The 22,128-nt window shown below is 38.7% G+C and overlaps 1 protein-coding gene across 3 annotated transcripts in view; it reads right to left on the bottom strand.

Moving 5' to 3' along the window:
* The window catches only part of FBXW7 (F-box and WD repeat domain containing 7), a 178,529-nt gene that overhangs the window by 2,173 nt on the left and 154,228 nt on the right, over nucleotides 1-22,128 (bottom strand). For all 3 annotated transcript variants that reach the window (XM_030450271.1, XM_008493783.2, XM_030450272.1), the window contains 7 exons: nucleotides 17,918-18,052; nucleotides 13,532-13,655; nucleotides 11,519-11,655; nucleotides 9,780-9,893; nucleotides 6,518-6,699; nucleotides 5,223-5,448; nucleotides 910-1,120 (listed from right to left, as the gene is read on the bottom strand). In XM_030450271.1, the coding sequence (XP_030306131.1) occupies nucleotides 910-1,120; nucleotides 5,223-5,448; nucleotides 6,518-6,699; nucleotides 9,780-9,893; nucleotides 11,519-11,655; nucleotides 13,532-13,655; nucleotides 17,918-18,052 (1,129 nt within the window). The remainder of the gene's footprint in view (nucleotides 1-909; nucleotides 1,121-5,222; nucleotides 5,449-6,517; nucleotides 6,700-9,779; nucleotides 9,894-11,518; nucleotides 11,656-13,531; nucleotides 13,656-17,917; nucleotides 18,053-22,128) is intronic.

The raw sequence follows: 22,128 nt of genomic DNA, 5'->3' as shown, positions 1-22,128 counted from the left end.
TATCAGGTACATCAACCCAGTTTTGGTACATTAAAAGGTACAGAAGCCTTGCTGTGCTTTCAGAAAGTGAATGCAAGTGTAGAAAAAGCCCCCACTATTCCCTCTTTGTTACAATAATTTTATTTTGTTCTGCAGAACCAGTAGGGCAAGTGTGCACTGGGGCATTTAGGAAAATGAACTTAACCATCCAGAATGAGGTGACCACTGCAAGCATTTGTTTCCAAGACCCTTTGAAGTATTATTATGGGATTACTCCATCAGTAAATATTCAGTTATATATTGACATAAAAATATGTACTGTTAAAAAAACAGAGTCTGCTTTATGGGGAAATTTAATTTTCTGCTCCAGCCAGCGATGCTGCGTGATACGTGGGAATGACCTTTTTTGTGGAGCCAACAAAACAATGTGCTGGTGAGCACGATGCCTGAATGGCAACTGTCAAAATGGAAACAAAAATCTTTCTTCTTACTGAAATAACAAAAACATCTTCCACTTGTTTCTCTTGATTTATTGCAACAGACAATGTACTTTGCCTCCCAATCCAATTAATCAGCAGGCTTTGAAACATTCAAGTGACCCCTAAATAAATATGTTGACTGACTGTTTAGAGATGTCATTTCCTACATATTTCTGTGCCTTATTAGGCTAATACACCCAAAGCAAATTGCTATCAGTCCAGACCATCTGCCTTTCATAATAGGCAAGTGATTTGAATAGATTAGATTAAATACATTCTTTTCTTCTAATTCAGAGAAAGATCATACAGCTGTCATCAGAAAAATATTTAAGTTGTAAGTGGTCTGTTCTTGTTTCTTTGTATGTAATGATTTTAAAATCTTTTTTGTATAGCGTCTGCAGCACAGATAACTGCAGGCAGCTTGATTTACATGCAGGTAGTTTCAGCTCACCTTGCAATGTCTGTAAACATTGTCCTGTTTTAATGTCCCAGATTTTGACTGTGGAATCGGCATTCCCAGACACGAGAATATTGTCCTTGAGTTCCATCCCACTTGTCAGAGACTGGTGCCCCGTCAGCGTGTGGATGCAGTTGCCTGTCTCCACATCCCAAACTCGGATGGAAGTGTCAAGAGATCCACTCACCACATGGATGCCATCAAACTACAAGAAAGGTACATCTATTACAAACAATTACACTGGGATCTTATGATGAAGGCTATTAAGCATTTAATTAACTAAATGCAATATTAGATACTATATATATATATTCAGAAACTGCATTACAATGTAAGAATTTGGTGTAAGTAGAGATGGCTGTGTTTGATGTAAGACCAGGTGATTCACAGTCAGTGTAATTTCCTGTTGTAGACACAGGCTATGAGGTGTGCACCTGGAGGAGAAAGATTCTGAACCACTGGTCTTTTAAATGCAGCACAACTCCTTTAAACCTGATAGAATCCTGACAATACTGCAGCCTGCAACAGTAGTTTTCCTAATAAAGACATTCACAAGTCAAACCTGCTTTCACAAGTCAAAGGGACTTTAAGCTGGAGGATAAAAACATCAATCCAGAACCATCTACACAAAAGCTAAAACATTGGAAAATGGAAGGAACATAACTGAAAAAATTCTGGGTTTAGCCATTTTATGATTATAATTGCATACAGTAAATTATAACTTCTTTGTTGTTCTAGGGAAAGGCATACAGGTTAACTTGTGCAAAGTCTTGGGTTTTCTGGGCATAGATTATATCTAAAATAAAAATACATAGAACATGAATCAGCTGAGAGAGGAGAGACTTTCGACCAAGAGGACAACATGTAGAGAATATAAAGGTGGAAAGTAACTTGAGTGATAGTGACAATGACATAAGAGTCCAGAATTCTCAAAAAAGGAAGGGAAAAGAGCAGTAGAATAAAACCAGTGGGCTTCAAGGAGGAATACTTCAATTGAGACTTCCTTCCCGTGAAGTTTTTATATATCTGTTCTCTGAGGGGAAGAAGAGTTCAGGAAAGTTGGCACTTTCTTAAAGACACAGACTATCCTTGTGTGAAGGAAAGATAGGAAGTGTAGTAAATTACCAAGACCCACTTGGCTAAAGCACAAGGAATTGTACAAAAAGTAGAAACTATATCAATAGATGAGTTTAAAAGAGCACACTGGGACAAAATCAGAAAGGCAAGACACAAAATAAGATAAACCTCCAAGAACCGTTAAGGATGATAAAGCACTGTTCTGTTTAAGAAAAAAAAAAAGGGGGGGGAGAAGGCAAAAATAAAAAGCTCATTTATGCTCAGTGGGAAGGAAACACCAAGTGAGGCCAGCTATTTAACTTTTTTTTTTTTTTCTTCAGTCTTCAGCCATCTGAGTGTAGGCTCACAGCACTACCACCACTGACAACTGAGTACAAGCTTTTGCTATAATGGAAAAAACAACAAAAACCACATAAGGCAAGTTGTTTTAAGCCAATCTCAGAGACATCTGCTGCTTTCTTTGAGAACACACAGAAAATAGACAAGGTTTCAGATGGCAAATACAATTCTTTTCTTTATTGAAGGAGATGATGATGATGCAAGATGAGGAGCTATGGATTGGTCAAGCCCAACTTCAGTTTCCAGAAGGAACTAACAAAGAATCAATCTGCTTGTAAGCCCTGAGCAATGTGGTAAGTGGCAGCAAACAGAGATTTGTGGAAAAATGATCTTAACCAACCTGATTTTTTTCTGAGACAGACTAAAAAGACATGTGAAACAGCAGATGTCTTAGTTGCATTTTCACAAAGAGGGAGGCAAATTTGAGGCAGGGATACTGTCCTGTTCAGGACTTTGCTCACAGCATTTTTAGAGATATCAGAGTTTGGGGGGGGGGGGGGGGGAGGAGGAAGGTCTGGCATTTATATTTTCATCAGGATTTGGGTGATGTTTGAAAAAGCAAAACTGACCCAAGGCAAAGAGTATAAAAGTCAAGAGAAAATTGTGAAGATCTGAGCTTGGCAGGGAATGAATGAAAGTAGCCTCGGAGAAGGAAGGCTGGGCAGGAGTCTTTGTTACAGTGAAAGCAATCTGACACTTGTTGTCTCTGTGGGCTGACTGGTACCTAATTGTGGCAAACAAAGAACCCAATTAAGGAAACTCAGCTATCTGAGACAGGTGCCTTTCATAAAACCAACATCTTAGATCTCTACATTCAAACATGATTGAGCATGGTTCCTAGGTTCAAAAGAATATTGAGAGCAACTGGCACATACAGACTGCTTATCTCCTGTATGCATGGCATTTCTAGCAAAAATACACTACGGGAAGACACATGCTATATAAGGCTTAAAAACTAACTTTTCACTTCTCGTGAGCATTGATGAGACTTAGACTAGAATTTTGCATACTGTTTTGGGCAGCCTACTTTCAAAGGAGGATCTGAACTAACTTGAGCTCAGATAAAAGGATGAGAAGTGCTAAGTAACCCAGATGACTTGCTGGGTGAAACACTACAGAGAATTTTTATTCCTTAAACAGACCTAAACCAGACTGATGTAACTGATTTTGAATTCTTTCTCCTTTTCCCACACACCAGTTGTATTCCATGTACATAAAGTATTCAGAAAGACAGCTTTAAGGCTGGGCACCAAGACAAAGTTTACTTTCTGACACTGCTGCAGTCAAACAAAAAGGTTTCAATTGGTGGTTGAGCTGATATCCACGAGCCCTGTAGTCTTTAACTGCTACATAAGGATCATGTGGAGGAATAACAGAAACTGGCATGGAGTGGGGAGGACAGGCTGGTTTATTCAGTTTAGTTATTCTCTTTTTTGGGAGTTCTGCTGTTTGGGGCTATTTCAAGCCAAATGGCAAGAGCTCACCATGGCATTTTGAAGAATATTTCTATCCTATAACTCTAAGCACCTGTCCCTTAGAAATCTGTTTCAGAATGCCAGGTTTCATTTACAGGGTGTAAATAGTATTATTATGTAACACAACCCAATTATTTGATCCATGATTACTACAGTATCAGAGCAAGACATGAATATTCATGAGGCTAACAAAGAGCCACTGGTAAAGACAAGGCAGAGTAACACACACTGCTCCCAAACCACCCTAAATGAAACACAACCTTCAGAACATTTTTAAGAGACAGCATTTTTAACTTGCTTGCTGCTTTGTCGAGAGTATACTGTTCAGTGTACGAATGTAAGAGAAGGGCTGGAAACTTTGGATAAATTTTACTACATATTCTGAGCAAGGAAACCAAGTAGGTATATTGTTCATATTTAATCTATTATGGGAGGAGACCCTGGTGAAAGATAGACTTCATGTCTCTAGCACTGAGCTTCACTTTCTGAGCCACAAACCATCATAGCTCCATGCCGAATGCAATTTCCTGATTTTAAACAGTCTTTGTTAATTTCTTTTTCAAGTCCTGCCAGATTGTGGTGAGAACAGGCACAAGCATGAAATTAATTTCTCTTGCCTTTCAGTGCCTGGCAGTGATACTTGGATTCTGTGAATGAGCAAGACGATCTGTTGGGTTGGTAAAGGTAAGAATAGTCAACATGAGGTCCATGTCTATCTTTGTTAGCTCAGTTCTGATGAGCAGCTGGGTCACTGGTAGGCAGTAGAGCCATGGAACAGAACAGGACCCTAATAACCTGCTTCTGTAAGAACATGTTCCTCTTGACAAAGCCTCACAGTTGTAGATCTGGCCTCTACTCAGAGAAGTAGAAGGCCAAAGATTTACATCAGAACAGTAAAATTTTAGGTTCAGCATTACTGTGAATTACATTTAGGAACTGGAAGATGGGACTACAAAATAACGATAAACAGATCTGCATAATTCAGAACATTAATCCAGTGGGGTTTCTGGCACACTTTCAATTACTATATAAGCTGATTTATTTAAAACAGTAAGTTTATAATTTCTTTGGGGAAACTGAGAACAGCTCCAAATTACATGCAAGATTTCAAAAAAACCCCAAACAACCCAGCAAGCCACACAACTACTTAACTTGCTGGTGCAGAGATTTAGCCTAAAACACTGTCTGCTGCATCACTGTACTTACTGGGTGCTTTAAAACAATGCTTTAAAAATATGGTCCTCTCAAAACCCCTCGGTTTCTAACTTAATACAAGCACTGTAGCAAAATGAAAGAGGGGACTCCAACATATTCTTGTGGTCTGGATAATTCTGGATCAGGTACCCGCCATTTCATAAACAGGGTGAAATTAGCTGACTTTAAGTGTTACTTAAGGAGGAGATGAAAATCACATACCTGTAATGAGTAGACTCTGTTAGTATGCCCTTGCAGTGTATGCAGACAGGTCTCTGTCTCTGGATCCCACACTTTGACCATAAAATCATATGCACCACTTACAACCCTTCTGCCATCATACTGAACGCACCGAACTGCAGCTACGTGGCCCATCAGAACATGTAAACACTGTCCCGTCTCTATGTCCCAAACTCTCAGTGTAGCATCTCGAGAACCACTCACCACTCTGGAGGAACAAGAAAACCACTCCTGTACTTAGCATTGGACATAAAAGTATTAAAACAAATAGACTTGCATATATCTCAGTTAAAAGTTCGGATTTTGGACATGAGGTAGCACGAGTCCCCTGGCCACCAAAGATCTGGTTTGGCTTGACATGGGTTGCAAACGACTCGAGTGCTTTCCTTCCTTGCTCTGCTTGCCTCCTTCCTCAGGATCTGTCTATTTGATATAATTAGCAATCAGTGTTTAAAAAGGCACTTCATCCCTGAACAGCAAAATGCTGCCATGAGGAATTATGTGGTCTGTTGTCTGTATCTATGAAAGCTTATGAATATGCTGAGCTCATGCCAGTGCTACAAGCATTCTGTTTTAATGACTGAGTTAACTAATTATAACAATTAAACAAAGATGATCTTTAGAAGTTTTAGTAAATTAACAGTTATTCTGCTTGATTTTTTTTCAGTTTATACTTCAAAATTTTTTATTTAGGCAAGAACAGAAATGAGAAGTAATTACTATTAATGGAACTGATAAAGATCAATCATTCTGCAAAAAAAAGAAGAAATGCAACCAACAGGCACTCTGTCAACAGCTCCATACCGTAGCCAAGTAAAAGAGCTTTGCCAATGTTTGTTGACTCAAGACATGGTTTACTATTGCACACACCATGATATAATCAGTTAAAATTTAAATAAAATACTGCAGTGACGACACTTAAAAAGTCGTCCTGTAAAATGGGTAAACATTTCTAGCACTGACAAAAAAGAGAAATTCTTGAGAATGTGGGAGACTGGATCACAGCGTAACAAAGAATTGGTTTTGAAATAACATAGGATGTGACTTTATAAAGTCCATATGACTCAATTTGCTGTTCTTTAATCAGTACTCCTATGCATTTTTACTTCTCTTAATCATCTCCCTTGTGCCGATTTATGTGGTTGAGTGTGAATGCTTTGCCTGATTTGTATTTCACTCAGTGCTGGGTGAGGTACCCACATTTATCAGGCATCTTCTGTGAAGACAGGAGTAAATAACAGGCCAGGCTGTGGCTGTAGCTCTGGACCAAGCCTTACCTTTTCTCATGGAGATGCATGCAGCGCACGGTGGAGGTGTGACCATACAGGGTGTGTATGCATTCCCCAGTCTCGGCGTTCCAGACTTTCAGCGTTCGGTCTGTGGAGCCACTGATGATGATGTTGTCCCTCATCTGTGATGACCAAACTCCCCCCGTGTGCCCAACCAGCGTTCTCAAACACTGAAAAGAAATATTTTGCTTAGTTACCCTTTTGACAAAAGGAGAATGGAAACTTTAAGTCTTCCCTAGACTGAACTGGAAGACCGCTGGAGATTGCTCTGTGACTGAAATGAAAAATTCCACCTTTTGGAAAATACTCATAAAATTCTTTCTCTGTTTTTGGTACTTTTGCTGTTTAAAGGCTGAAAACTCTGTCTCTAAACAGTTTTGCTGGCCTTTTTGGGCTTCACAACTGCAAGGAATTTTCTCTGTGATTTTCTTCTTGATAAACTAAGCTTTTTTTCCAAATGTCTGAATACAGGGTATGTTTTGCAGCCTCGAGTAATTTTTCGGAGTCACTGCAGGTTTCCCAATAGCTTTTTGAAGCCATTAGGGTTAGAACTGGAGAGAGCATTCATTTAGTAGTTTTATCACCAATCTATAAACCATATACTCTATTTTTCTGTTTATCAAAGAAACACTGTGTTCTGTAAGCCAAGTTACAGCATCAGTACTGTAAAATCACTCTTCAGACCTTTCTCAAGACTTTATCCTTGCCCAGGAGAGAATCCCACCCTACCTAAGCACAGCCAACCTTCTTTGATCCCAAGTGTATGACACAGCTTCTCACCATGCAGAGACAGAGTTTGCTCACACCACTTCTACAGGAATTCCATAACTCTGGAAAAATGTCCCGTCCCTGTCTCCTAGCCTGCATTCCTTACAAGTAAGGACTATATGTGCTTTCCCACCAGGAAGCAGTAAGTGCCAATTAGCACAGACAAGAAGAGATCCTTGCAAGACCCCTTTAGGAAGATACTCCATGAAGATTCTGCATTTACATGAACAACATGATCTCTGTAATTATCCACTTTCTAACCCATTTAAATGTGTGCCATGTTGATTTTTGCATTGCTCTATTATCTTCAATGGTGTCATGGGGATACAGCCTGGCAGAGCACATAGTCATCTATTTCTGTACTATTATTTTTATCAGTCAAACCTGTAGCTCCATGAGAAAAGAGGTCAAGACAGTGTGATGATCTCTTTTTCTGTAATCTGATGCTAAGTGGCATTAATTGCTGTGGGCCTCCTTTAACTGTTAGTTGACTCCTCTTGAGGTAGTACAATATTTTTTGTCTGAGATAATGTGTCCTGAATACCCTGTCTTTCAGCTTACTACACTTATATATTCACACATTTTAGCTTTCTGGCCATCCCTGAGATCTTCTCCTTGTGCTCACACCTTTTGAAAAGACATAAATTTTACCCCACTAATTACTTCAGAAAAAACTAATCAAATATAGACTGTCTAGATCAACTGCTATAAGAAAAAGTCTAACTTTGGTAGCTGTTGTGTAACACCCTTTTGAGTTTCTGTTACCACTGCATGTTATATTTCCACCACGTGAATTTTCTCCTAAAATATTTTTCCTGCATCAGTGACAGTATCCTAATTTCTTGTTAATATCCTGTTCTAACATCCTTGAAAATACCTTGCTTTTTTTGTTGTACATAGATTTCCTGTTCTTAAACTTTTTTTACCAGTATTCTGCAATTCCTGTGTCCTAGCTTAATTAATTCTCTGTTACTAAATACATCTTCTCCAGTTCACAGCAGTTACTCACTTCTGCAGTTCCTGGGTTTTTTAAATTTTTTTTTTTTTTAATTTCAACCAATTTGCTCATATTTTAAGAAATCATCCTTCTAAAGCAGTAAGAGCACAGAAACCTTCTTTTGGGCTTTACATCTGTCAAGGGAATTACTTAGTCATGTTCATTTGCACAAATCAACCTTTAGGGTTTTATTTTTTTTATATATTATTAATTCTTCAGCATCAGTAAACATAAGGGCTGATGCAGCAGCTCTTCCATCTTTGATACAGTTTCTGGCTCACTTAAAGGTTTGGGGTAAATAGTCACACTAGGATTTGTATCTAGTTTCAAAAACTACTGAACAGGCATTACAAAGTCATGCTACTATGATCAATTTTATATACTTAAAGAAGCATTGTGCTTTTGGTAGGGTGGTTAAGTACAAAGGAAGTATTTTTCAGGCTGTCCTTTTCAATTAAAAAATGTAAATCTCAACGTGGGTTCCTTCATTAGACAGTTTGTTGTAGGGAAGCCAACAGAGGCAGGGTGAGGCTGCCTACTGCTTTTAATTTTATTCTTCCCCGCAGTAATATTTACAATCCCATCAAGGATCTTACAGGCATGCAAAGACAAATGCTTAACACATTCAGCTTTAACATGATAAAGTGGAGACCTTTTACATCTTAAACATGGTATCCTCAGTAGCTGTCCTGCTGGTCACATAACTGTATCATTAAAACAAACCTAAGTGCACACAATACACCAGTCTAGAAGGAAAAAGTCCTGTTTCCCTAAGGCTTTTTCTGTAACCCTGGAGCACACTTAGTCAGTCATCTTAAAAAAAAAATCTGGGTGCTGAGTAGCTGTGATGTTCTAACATGAGTGAGACGTTCAGTACTGTCTTTTTGATTGCACATATTGTTTTGCTTCTCTAAGAAAAAAATTAAATTATTGAGGCTTATTAAATTCCTGCCTGAGCTGGATCTAATTTAATAGGAAATATTTAAACATAAAGCAAGTTACTTTCTTTTTTCTTTTTTTGTTTTTGGTGGCTCAGCAATATAGTAGCTTAGAAAGAAAAGCAAACTCTGTATTTGAGATCAGAGCCAGGAAAATGAACGCCCCATTTCAGTACCTTTAAACCAACAGCAAGAATGCTAGAAGACAAGTGAGAAAGGGAGATCCAGAGGGGTAACAGCAGAAGATAAAGTAAGATATCTGTCCAAATTCTTTAGAGTCCATGTCACAAACCACTGTACAGGAACAGCAGAATTGCCAAGAGAACATGAATATATGCCAGTGCCAAGAGGCACAGCACTGCTACTTCACATCAAGGTGACTTTTTCTGAACCAGAGCAGTTTCTGTGTAGGAAAAGACGACCCAAATGCTTACCAGCCCCTTTTCCAATTCTTGCACCTAAAGACCACCCTGCAGTGCAGGCTGATGGCATTTTTGGCATCCTGTAGCTCACTTCCTAAGGAATTCAGCCAAGTAAACCACCTCACCTTGCCTGTCACTGCTGACCACACTTTCAAGGTGTTGTCATCGGAGCCGCTGACGATGCGGTTCCCGCAGAACTGGAGACAGGTGATCACGTGGTCATCGTGGCCCTTCAGCACCTGAGGAGAAGGAACATAAAAACCTAGAGTCATCTTTTAATGCAGGAGATTAGGGAGAAGCAGAAGAAACAAAGAGCTCTTCTGATTCATAAATTATAAAATGCTGGAGTTGCTTCAGTAATAAAAAGGCCCCTTAATCCTGTGTGTCAAGTCTAATTTACTGCCAGCTGGGACCAAAGAGGTATTTTCCTTCTTCCGTGGAGTGATGCTGCCTTGCTTAGCAAGGGCACCACAGTTAGTGTAAGCCTCCTAACAGCACCAGGAAAAATCACTAATAAAAGCAGCTGAATTGGTAACTGGACATCGCTCAGTTCCTCTGCAGTTATTTAATCTCTTTATTCTTTAGTTGAGTCAGTTTTACTTTTTAAGAGTCGTTTCAATCTCAAACAAAAAAGATGTATTATTTGCTGCATATTTGTATTTCAGTGGTCCAGGCTGACTACATCTATTTTTTTTTTGTTTCCTTACCAACCAAGCACTGTAATCTATTAAATGTCAGGCAGCACCAAAGTAAAAAACTAGAAATCCATTAACTCGATTAAATAAGAACAGAAGTGGTAATTTAATGTACTGGAAATGTGGGTTGCAATGCTGCTTTACAGAGGTGGAATTTCCAACACTTGGTTTGGGAAAAACTGCAATTCAGTAAAATTTACAGCAGTATAGCGGAGAAAACCTTGTCAGAATACATAGGATGAGGAATTTTTTATTTCAGATATCTGAACACTTTTCAAGCTGCTCATTGAAATGAAATGGGCATTTGGACAACGCCTAAGGCTGTAATTTTAATAATAATTCCAAGATAACTTGATGTGGCGTATCAAGACAAAAAAATACAGAGCCTGTTGCCAGAGACGTACAAAAGTCACGGCCAAATAAACAGCAGGATGTAAGGCATAGGTTTTCCATGGGCATTTTTTTGTTCTCATTATGTTGTTGTACAATAATCCAGAAAACAGGCAAATTTTCTTAAAAAGCTATGATGTAAATACAGGTTTTCCTCATGTTTCTGACTGCTTGTTCAATACCAGCTTTGATTAGACAGTCACTAACTTATTTTACAGAAGGTTTGAAGTATTGCTCCGTATCTTCATATTGGAAAAGATGCATTGATAACAATGTCATGAAAGAATTTTAATTTTTTTTAAAAAAACAAAAAATATATTGAGACAGAATGAAGTCACTGTCTTGTGTTGCTCAATTTAGAAGAACATGTATAAAAATAAAGCACGGAAAGATCACAGAATAGTTGTGGAGTGGCTTTGTGTTGCACTTTGGCCCAGCTTTACAAATACATGCTTATATATATCTCTAAATTGAAGTTTTTCCAATCAAGTTTCTGAGAATATCTGTCTCAAAGAGCCTGGCACTTTTATAGGAATTTGATAAATTGTGCAGAAATTTCTAGAAAACCAGTGAAAGAATTCTGCTGTATAAAGACTCACATTTTGATTGCTAATTTGGTGCTCAGAAATTAAACACAGAGTAAGCTAAAATCCAGCTTATTTTTTCTGTAACAATACATTGGTTTTTTGTGCGTGGATAATCTGCCTTGTCCAAAGGAAAAAAAATAACCTTTGAGTTTATTTTGTTCATGGCACCATGCACACAGCTCAGAAACTTACCTTGGGCGATTTAAGCTCTCCTCTCCGCCAGTTGGTATCAATCCTGTGCTGTCTGATGTAGGCACTCTTCCATGGACTGTGTATAAAGCCTGGCTTTATTACTTTCCTCCTCTTGATATGTAATGGTTCATCAATCCCTAAAATTAATTTTAAGCAGAGGGGGCAGAGGGAGAGATGAATACACCCCAAACTAAAAAATTTCTCCCTCCCAAACCTTTACAGTGACCTCTGATGTTGAACACTGCACTGACCCAACAATCTCCTGCATGAGAATGTTTGCATTGCGTGTCAGTGACTCCACTCTGCTCCTCAGCTCTTCATGCTACATCCTTCCATGTCATAATCATTCCTGTTCCTGTGCCTGAAAGTGCTCTTGCTGGCAACATACAAGCATGTTCTGAACGTCCCTCTCTGAGGCAATGCAGCACAACACTGCCTTTTTTTCAGATGAGTACCATTCAAAAAGCTCCATAACCACTCATATGGTCACTTTGGAACCCTTCAAAAAAGCAAACCTTTCTGTCTGGAGTTCTCCCCTCTGGTCACCCATCTTCATTATCTTTAAACTCACTGTGCCTCCCGATTTTTTTATTGTTTTTTATTTTTTTCCTGAATTTGAAAGGCTGTGTGCATTTGACATTGTCCTCTGCTGGCTGGAATTTAAGTACAGCTATGCCATGCCTAAACTGACACTGAAGTAGTGGTGGTTTTAGCCTTCATAGTACAGGTAGATATTTTTTTTCCATTTCACAATTCTCCCACCTCTCTCTCTTTCCTATGCTGCTCCTCTCTCCATTGCATCTCATTACTAGCATGGGTCTTGTCTCTTAGTGTGTGGGTCTCACTCTTGCTTTTAGCCCCTTCTCTTTATCTGTGTCTTTATGTGCAAATCTTGAGTTAACTGCTCCTTCATATTACTGAGCAGCCTCAGCAGTCCACAATAGTTTTACCTGCCTGTACTCACATGCCTGGCCGTATTTATTGTATTATTTATTTATTATTGTAACTGTTAAGATCAAAAATACAGGGTCATTCCCCTCTCAACCTTCTCCTTTTTGTTTTTTTCACTCTGTTTTCTTAACGCATTTTCACTGAAATTTGTAAGGGGAGAATTTTTAGGGAAGATTTAAGCAGTTAGGCACCCAGTTTTCACTGCAAAAGACAACTAATTTAGATGCCTTTGCTACAAGCTCGCTACATTCACACTGACACATTTTTTTTTAAAGCCTTTGCACTGACCTCTCCCAAGTTCTTGTCTCCCTGTTTGGAGGCAGCCCGGGCAGGTCCCTTGCTTTGCCTGTGTCTAAAAGAGATGCTGCTTCGAGATCACATGCATCTGCTTTGCCTCCTAAAACAGACATCCATACAACTCCCCTTAAAAATAACTTGCATTCCTCATCTGCTCAAATATCTGGCTGCTTTCCTGGGAGCCTTTTTTCCCCGTTCCTATTCCTGCTGAACAACCATATCTTCTTCAGTTGGTACGAGCAGGCAACATCCCTGGTGCTTTTGGACTGGGTGTCCCTCTCTCAGCAATTAAGTTTGCACCTCCTCCCTCTGCCCTGTGACATTTCTGTGTTAATGTTCCTGAAAATTATGTGAAATTACAGCACACTTTTACCCAACAACAAACAGCTTTTCTTCCATGATATTTACAAACTGCAAGACAGTACTCCAATAATTTTTACAACTCAGCTCTTACTTGCTTCGGTTGTATTTTGAATAAAAATTATCCTTAAAAAGCAAAAATAATTGTATTTTAGAAACATACACCTGGTATGCTTTATAAATAGGATGTTTCAGACTTAACTCTCGTTTAGTTTCTAGTACTCCATGGATTATTTCTGCTTCTAACTTTCAACAGATATGTACCACATAGCTCAAAGTAGAAAATTTAAAGTCACTCGAACTGCCTTCATAAAACTTTAAGCTTATTATGTAAATTATGTATTATGGCACTTTTTATGACAGCAACACTTTGACCATTACATCCATCTTTCTGCTTAGACTTACCTTCCTCTTTGCATTTCTCTCTCCAGAGAAGATTATCTTCAGCCAGAATTCTCCAGTACCGGCATGTCTGGGCTGCCTGCAGAAGGTCCCTGGGTTCCAGGAATGACAGCACGTACAGTGCCAGCTGTAAGAAAGAAAAAGGAAAGTGTATTTTCTGCATTGCTTTTGAAAGGAAAAGTGAAGTTTCACCAAGTATTATCACACATCAGGGGCTGAAATACAGAAAATTGAAACGATAAATTATTAAGCAATCTCAGAAACTTAGGAGAACTACAGCTTATTCCAGCAAGCACATGAAAATATAACAATCATCTTCAGTAATTAACTCCATACACATCACATCAGAAATGATTCCTTCATTTCTGAGGGAGTAGATGTCAGCTGATACCACTGCTACCTTTTAAAAAACATAATCCATATTACTTTGAACCATTAACAGACTACTTATGCTTATGCTATTTTAGGTAACAAGTATACCTAAAGTTATTTTAAGAGTTTAATTAGAAGAGTTTAATTTTAAGAGTTTAATTTACTCACCATGTGAGCAAATGGGAAAGTATGTTGTGGTGAATAAAGTCACTCAGTAAGCCTGAATCCAAAAAAGTAAATGCTGTGTGCAGGTGAGTTCAAAAGCACAGTGCAGCTGTGGGGAATGCACCACATGTATTGCTCATTTTCTGATTAGAATGCAGACACACTCCTAAGTGTGTTTACAGGGAGTTTTAAGGACTGAGATGCAGAAGGACTGAAATGTGTAACTCTCATAGTGTACACGGTATGTTACCAGAACCATATGGAAAACCTCAGCAAGCACCAGAAGATAAGGAGGAGATGAACTTCTTCATGTGACAGTTCCATGTGGCTTTTGGGAGACTTCAGACTCCAGTTGACTGATCTAAGCCATATATATAACAACCACAATAAAACCCCCAGAATCTTCACAAATATCTCCAGGTGTATTGAAGTCTTAAACAGGGACCCAGGCATCTAAAACACAGTCCAAAATACAGGGACAGCTATCCTTAAGGGTTATGATGAGCACATGCATCTTTTCCACTTGACAGCAATAATGTAGTTCCCCAGTCATGGAAAACTGAAGTGTAAGAGGCAGGAAAGTCTCTTCCTAGGCTACAAACTCTGCAGGTAGGACAACATTGAAAAAAAGAGATGCAGACAACTAATTATATGCTGAAACAGTGAGGTCTTTGTCAGTAATTAGTAAGATGCAAAAGTTGTCAGGGAATTCAGATCATCCACTTCTCCTTGATGCATCTTTTTGTGCTAAGGATTTTTTATTTAATTGTTAGCTGGAGTTATGATGTATATAAATAGAATCTGCCCTTCAAAGCAGCACAGGCTGAAACTCAGTAAGGAAGTCATAACCGTAGGCTGTTGACCTCAGCAGATTTTTGACCTTATTATGTGGGAAACATTTACTTTCAGTAATCCAGACCAGCCAGGAAATAAAACTTTCAGTACTCCAGAACTGTTTGCATCTTGACTGCACACACACCTGGCTTGCAAGTGACCACCTGCAGCTCACGCTGAGCACATAGACCTTTGCATTTGTGGGATCTGTGTCTTAAGTTATACACCCCAGACCATAAAACTGAACAACCTTCCTGTCCCTACTCAGGGCGTCAGCATTTAGGATCTGGTGTAAGGCTCCCTATTACACAAGCAACAATTGTACCTGTCCTTTCAGAGTTTCTGTCTTGATTCCTGTTTTATGAAATTATTTCAGTGCTGCTTCCTAACACACATCAGAAAGTCCTGAATGCAACAAGGCTCTAACATGAGAGATCCTTTCCATTTTTGCTGGATGCTCTTAATTGACAGCAGAGTTTGTTTAAATATCACTTGTTCCATCTATACAGAGATGGACACTTCCTAAGATGGTGTTAATTAAAAAGAGCCAACTGATTCTAAAAGAGGTTACATACAGGTGACATTTATTTTAGACTGTGTTTATCTAAATAGTCACCAAGGGTCAACACAGCCCACAGTTGACTTTAAGATTAGCCATGCATCACAGGTTATGTCCCTTTGTCTCAGCTCACAGATCTAGTTATAAGGAAAGATCAGGTAGCAAAGAGCTGACCTCTGACTCAAGTGTGACAGCTCTCTGGTGTAGTGTTAATAATACCCAATAATAAGCAATCTCTTGCCTCCTTCTTCACTCACACACATGGTACCAACAAAATTTCTGTAGCTGATTTTAGCAAAACTCCCAATCTGTTGGTTTCTAGACCTGGTTTTCACAAACAGGTAATTTCAATCATTATTTTTAAAGCCTCAGCAAGAAAACAGGAGTATTCATTTCAGATTAATTGTCTGTCTGCATGTTTCCTCGAGAGGAAAGCAAACATTTTCTTGATTATTCAGCTATTAAGTTACTATCTCTGCCTTGCTGAAAACATTTTTGAAGAGAAGGCCCCCTGCCCCAGTCCAAATGATCTCCTTGTTCTGGTTAGGCAGTAAAATCCCTGCATGGCATCCACCAGCACTGGAGACAACCTTGGATGTTAATGTGGAGGAGCTGCTACTGACAGAGTCCCTGACTCAACAACTCCTTCCCCACACAGCTGCAGCCAGGCTAAGGAGCTGGGGACACCATCACTGGGTATTTTTGTTTAATTTGATTAATTTTGGTGACTAATTGTGGCTTAAGAAGCTAAAATTATTTAAGCCAGCTTTGTTGGTGAAGTCAGCCTTTCATGAAGCTAAGCTTCTTGGTTTCAAGAGGTAGGAATAAACACTAAAAATCAATTAAACACATGAAACACAAGTAGCTTACAATGAAGCCAAGAAACATAAATGAGATACCTTTTTTTGTGAAGAAAAAGCTAAAACTGAAATTATAACATGATCATTAGTTACAGCATAACTAATGATGTAACTGGTTGTACTTGATTTGGTTTTGCCACCGATTCATTCAAAGACAACTGAGCTGTGAATGACTGTTATCAATTCAGTATTAGATTTCCAGATTTAATAGATACAGAAGTGGCAAAGTATCCTCTGTCTTCTCAAACTTTGAAGTCTTGCTGCCTTCCTACACACCTGACTAAGCCTGCTTTGGGGCAGCTTCTCTAGAAATATGGCAACCAAGTGTATGTCTTACTGAACTCTCCTCCTCCCCCAGTGTACTCTCCATTAATGAAGGTGCTGCCACAGGAAATGCTTCTGTAAATACTATTTCATATTAGGTGTACCAAGTTAGCACTCACTGCATAAATTGCTTCCAATCCTTATATATACTAACCAGCCAAATAAGGCCCTGGCACTTCTGACTCATAAAGAAACAACATCACATAAAAGAGAAGGGAACCCTGCATCGAAGTATTCAAAAACAGGATATATACCAGAAAAAAAAGTCAAGAAACAGAGATACAGAACAGTCTTCAGGAAATAAGACCATGTGAAACACAGCAACCAAACACTAGCACCAGAATGTCTTTTAAGAACTTGCTTTGTAGTGTGAGTAACTGAAGATATAGGAATACTTCAGCCCTCATGAAAATTTTCATATGGAAAACACAACATGTGGTACAAAAGAAAATAGACTCCCTCCCCATTTCCAACAACAAAACCATTTCCAAGTTCCTGAAATTGATCAAGGTTAGAAGTACCATTTCTAAGTGACCTAAAATATACTTGTTTAACATAGCAAACTAGTTTATAAGATTTTATTTCCACCTTCATGTTCTAGATATGAATATGCCAAGAATTACTGTTCTGTGAGCAGGATTTAGCTGTATAACCTGAAATGGAAATCTTAAGTTTCTCTTTAACCTGACACAACATGATCTGATTTACAGTAAAGGTTTTACTGCAAGGTATCTAGTTAATTAGGGTTTGGCTTTATCCTTAGTGAGAAGTGCCTTCATGGGTTCACTTTTGGGGTTTTGGTACAGATTTTAGGGCTCCGTTTGTTTAAATGAAATCCAAATAAGATATTCACAAAAATCTCACCACTTAAAGCATTAAATAATAATAATGCTTATGCTTACAGAATAATGTACAGAAATGTCTTGCATCCAGAGGGAATATTTGTGTGCATGCCCTAACAGAATTAGTTCTAAAAAAAAAAACCCAAACCAACCCAACCAGCACTTAATATACAGAGATATTTTTAACACTACAGAGATTTTTTTTTAAAGAAGTAAACCATATTTCCAGGTATCTAAACGCCTATGATATAAAGGTAGGTTAATCTGAAATTACAGATGCTATGTTATGGCAGTGCACCAAACTGGGGACCTCATTAACAAACATCAGTCTGCATCACAACGTTGGCAAAATAAATTCCAAAATCACCACGGAAGGTTTTAAAAGGTGGCAGCTGATGCACTGCACAGTCCAGTATTAACCTATATTTCTCACCTCTTTTGGGAGCAAGGAAATGAAGTCTCTTTGAAACTGGGGCTCTATCACTTGCATCATGTGTTTTACTTGTGTTGGTTCACAACTATCAATCAGTTCATCTAAAGCAAGTAATTTCTCTGGTCCACTCCAGCTCTGCATAAAACAAAACAAAACAAAAAAAGAAACAGTAAGCTCAGTTTAATATACCAGGTTTGTTTCTATTAGTAAGTCCTGTGGCTTTGCCAAAAACTGTTTCCTTGTCCACCTATATACAAATACACAAAGAACACATAAAAAGCCAGCAAGATAAATGGTCGTGTTAATTACACAAGAAAGAAAAATTAATCAACATAATATATTGAAAATTGCTACACTGATTCATAAGCTAAGGAAGTATTTGTTATACACACACATACAGATTTGCAATAAAATGGATAATAATATTTAATAATAATAATTAAAATAATTAAGCTTCTTTTGAAGTTGATTAAGTCTACACAGATATTACTGACAATGAAGGGGTTGCAACAGAACACGCTCCCTCTCTGACTTTCTCCACTGTGCATCCAAGTGGGATGATAACTTTTAACCTTTACATTCAAGCCGATAGACCTAAAACTTGAAATGAAACAAGAGAAAAGGAAAAAAGGGAAACTTCCACCAAAAGTACATGAGCTTATTGCCTTCTTATTACCACGGTATGTCCCCAAGTGACAATGCTGTAATTTCAGAATCCTGGCTATAAACCAAAGTATATTTTGTAAGTATCAATTTACACTTGAATAAACAGGGAATTTTGATTGGTAATTTTCTTCCTTCACATTTTTACTAATGGGCACCATAAAATTTGAAGATTTTAATAAGGCACTCATCTGAGAGCACAGCAGATTAGTTGCATCATTTGTAAGAAAAGAATAACAACCAAATATACTCCACATCTGAAAAGCACGTCTTGAACTCATCTGTGTTCATCAAAGAGTTTTGATTTGTGACGTGAAACCAATTTAAAGAAAAAAATAATTTCTACAGGATAAAACAACAGCCACCACTAACTCATTTAGCCACAGAATTAGAGCATGAACACAGCCTTAGAGAGGAGAGAAAATAAGACATCACAGTTTTTGAGAGCAGATTCACATTCATATTCTTGAATGTCTTCTAGAGTGACATTTACAAGTAAATTAGCACATACAAATGATAGTTCAGTTATGGTAAGAGGCTAACTGACATTAAAAAAGAAGAAAGATACCTTACAATTAAGAATTCTGTATTATTCTGCAATGCATCTCAGAACTTTTATTACTCATGCTCTAAATTTCTATTCTTTGGCTTTGATTCTGACAATTATATCTGTTTTCCACAATATTACAATGTTTGTATACTGTGAAGTTCTGCAGAACAATGAGGCAAGTGGAGGGAAAAGTGGAACTGGAGGTGAATGCAAAGCAGGTAAATACATGTAGGAAGGTCATCGTGTTGCATCATTTCTCCCTAGTTAAGATTTCAAAATACTTTAAAAGTGTAATTTTACCCATATGGTGACCCACCTGATTTTCAGGTGCCCCCATTCCATCGGGGCAGCACAAGCAGCTTTTTTTGAGCTGCCTTAACTATGGAGTGACAGAGCAGGTGCCATGTAGCACCTTGTTGACCCTGGTTCCTTGCTCCTGCTCTAATGCAAACACGTGGCAGATACTGGCCAGGCTACCCTAGCAGATGAGGGGAAGGAAAAGGAAGTTCCTATGACCTGAGCCTTTGCACATGGTGTTGGCAGTAGGTAAGATGGTCTAAGCTGGCCAGAAAATATTCCCCATCCATGTGTGTATTTATGGTCCCCACACAAGATGAGGGTTTCTCTGTCTCACACCCAGTACCTCAAAATATTAAAGAGAAACAAGACAGTCTCAGCATAAGTTGTAGCAGTGCACCTATGAACAGCTTTCCTTCTAAACTTTTTAAATAGAAACATTTGCATCACAGAACAGTTCTCCATAAATCAGGCACTGAAGAACCATTTTCCTCGCCAACTTTCCAACTGTTTGTTTCAATAACCCAGAGCTGAGCTGGTGTTACGTACAAACGTTTGCAATCTTTTATCTCATCTGTCAGCCGTGTTAAGAATTAAAAAAAGGCATCGTAATACCTGTGCTACTGCCTTATAAATTTCCAAGGTCAGTCTACCCTTAATTTATAAGCAGCTACATTTATTAACTTAGAACAACTCAACCTGAAGAGCATTGTTTTTTCCTGTGCCAAACATTTCGAGCAGCTATGAACATGTTATTGATTAATAATTTCACTGTACATTATCTTAATCTGGAACTATCTTACACTTAAGACGTTTCTGGTTTTAAAATGTAATACAAATCTGAACAGAAAAGGGAAAAGATTCAGGAATGGAAAAGAGATGGTAATGAATAAAAGCAGCACCCTCTTTCATCTGTCCATTCATCATTAGAGGATCGCTGTGGGCACCTTCCTGAGGCTTTCTTTAAGCAAGCAGCTTATATGAAATGTTTTCTCTAGGACGTTGTCCCCTTTGACTTAAGCAAACAAACCTCCAGCTACAGTTGGTAAGGGGTCTCTGAGGAAAACATTTGGCATGGAGAATTGGGATGAAGCCTTGCCAGATGAACACAACTGTGTTAATGAAGGCAAGAGGAATACAGTACTGTTTCTGGGCCTCAAAGCTCAGCCTCTTTGCAAAAATTTGCATGTAGCTCACTGAGCAGAGAAGGTACAAAATAAGTCAGTGCATTTGATACAATAGTGAACAAATGTTGCAGAAGAGAAAAAAATAAGTAAATGTGTGCCAAACAGTTTGCAGTTTCTAACATTGTATATGACCGGAGAGACACATGCTGTAGTGACCAGGTACTTTGGATTTCTATCAGGTGATTTCCTTTCACTTTGAAGATCCTTGTGAAGAATACACTTTATCTTTAAAATGTACTTAAATGTCTTTCCTTGTCTCCAAGTTGAATTTTAATGTAAAATTAAAATAAATCTTTTATTATGAGCAGGGGTTCCCCTGGGAAAGGTAACTCCAGGCACTCACATGCCCCTTGGAAAGCCAGCAGGGACTGCTCATAGAGTTCTATGAATGATCTGAGATACCTGAACAAGTATCCTGCCTCTTCCCTCCCATTTCCCCAGGGCAGTGTTGGTGTGTCAGCCCAGGCCTTCTGCCTGGTTCACACTATTTCCTCATGCAGAGATGCAGCTGCTGCAACCGTGGCAGTTCATGTTACATGTCTTTCTTTTTCAGGTATGCAATACAGCGTTATAATCAATATAAACAACGGCTTTGCTGCTTCTACAGTCTCCACCTCCTGTCTGACCTGCCACCTCTCCTTTTACTATCTTCTGTTTCTGTACCTCTACCACAATCTACACTTTTTTTTGTCTCACAGCTTTCCTCTGCTCGCTACAATTTGTCCAATTAGTCTGCAGCCATTAGATCCTTTGTCTACTGTAGGTATATTTAGGACATGTATTTTATATGGATTAATTCCAGGCTGCTGTTCTATGTTACTGGGTTCTGCTAATGAAGGTCTGTCTGTAGAGGGACCTGCAGAGAGGGCTCTTCTGGATCTTCCTTCTGCCCAACCCTTGGATCAGTTACTGAGAACCCTGCCATCCTCCACCCCAAAAGTATCTTGGTCTGGATAAAAATAGCACAAAGCAAAATCCACTGAAAGAACAACTTACATCAGCAAGTAGTTTGTCATAACAGGGGGGGTTTGGGAGCAGTTGGTGCTGAAGCTCCATATTAACCCATTATTACAAGGTAACCTGGTCCCCTGGGCTGAACATGTGCACCACATGTGATGTGAACCTTAGAGGAGCATCGTATGGGTCAGACCCTTATGTCTCCATTATGGGTTGGACCACGTAAAGTTTCTTCTGAGAGGAGTCTTATTTCTATGTACCAAAACTGCCCTGACACTCAAACCAATGGGAAATCAGCAGGGAACATCAGGAGATCTGCTTCAGGTCAGCTGAAAACTAAAAGGTGGATTGCTTCACCTAAAAGGTGGACTGCTCAGTTTTGTATTTATCCATTCATGAGTCTCTTTGCAAGAACAAGAAATGAAGAATGGGAAGTAATTTGAATCAAGGTAGTCAAGCCAACTATTTATGTAAAAGCAAGGAAGAACACTCTGACCAGCCAGAAATGGCTATAGCATTTTGGACACTTATCTAAACCGCTTAGAAAGAAATGCTTC

The sequence above is a fragment of the Calypte anna genome, chromosome 4A, assembly GCF_003957555.1.
Source record: "Calypte anna isolate BGI_N300 chromosome 4A, bCalAnn1_v1.p, whole genome shotgun sequence".
In the NCBI taxonomy this organism is placed as follows: Eukaryota; Metazoa; Chordata; class Aves; order Apodiformes; family Trochilidae; genus Calypte; species Calypte anna.
Note: the sequence above shows the minus strand (reverse complement) of the source record. Positions and strands in the feature narration are given on the sequence as shown.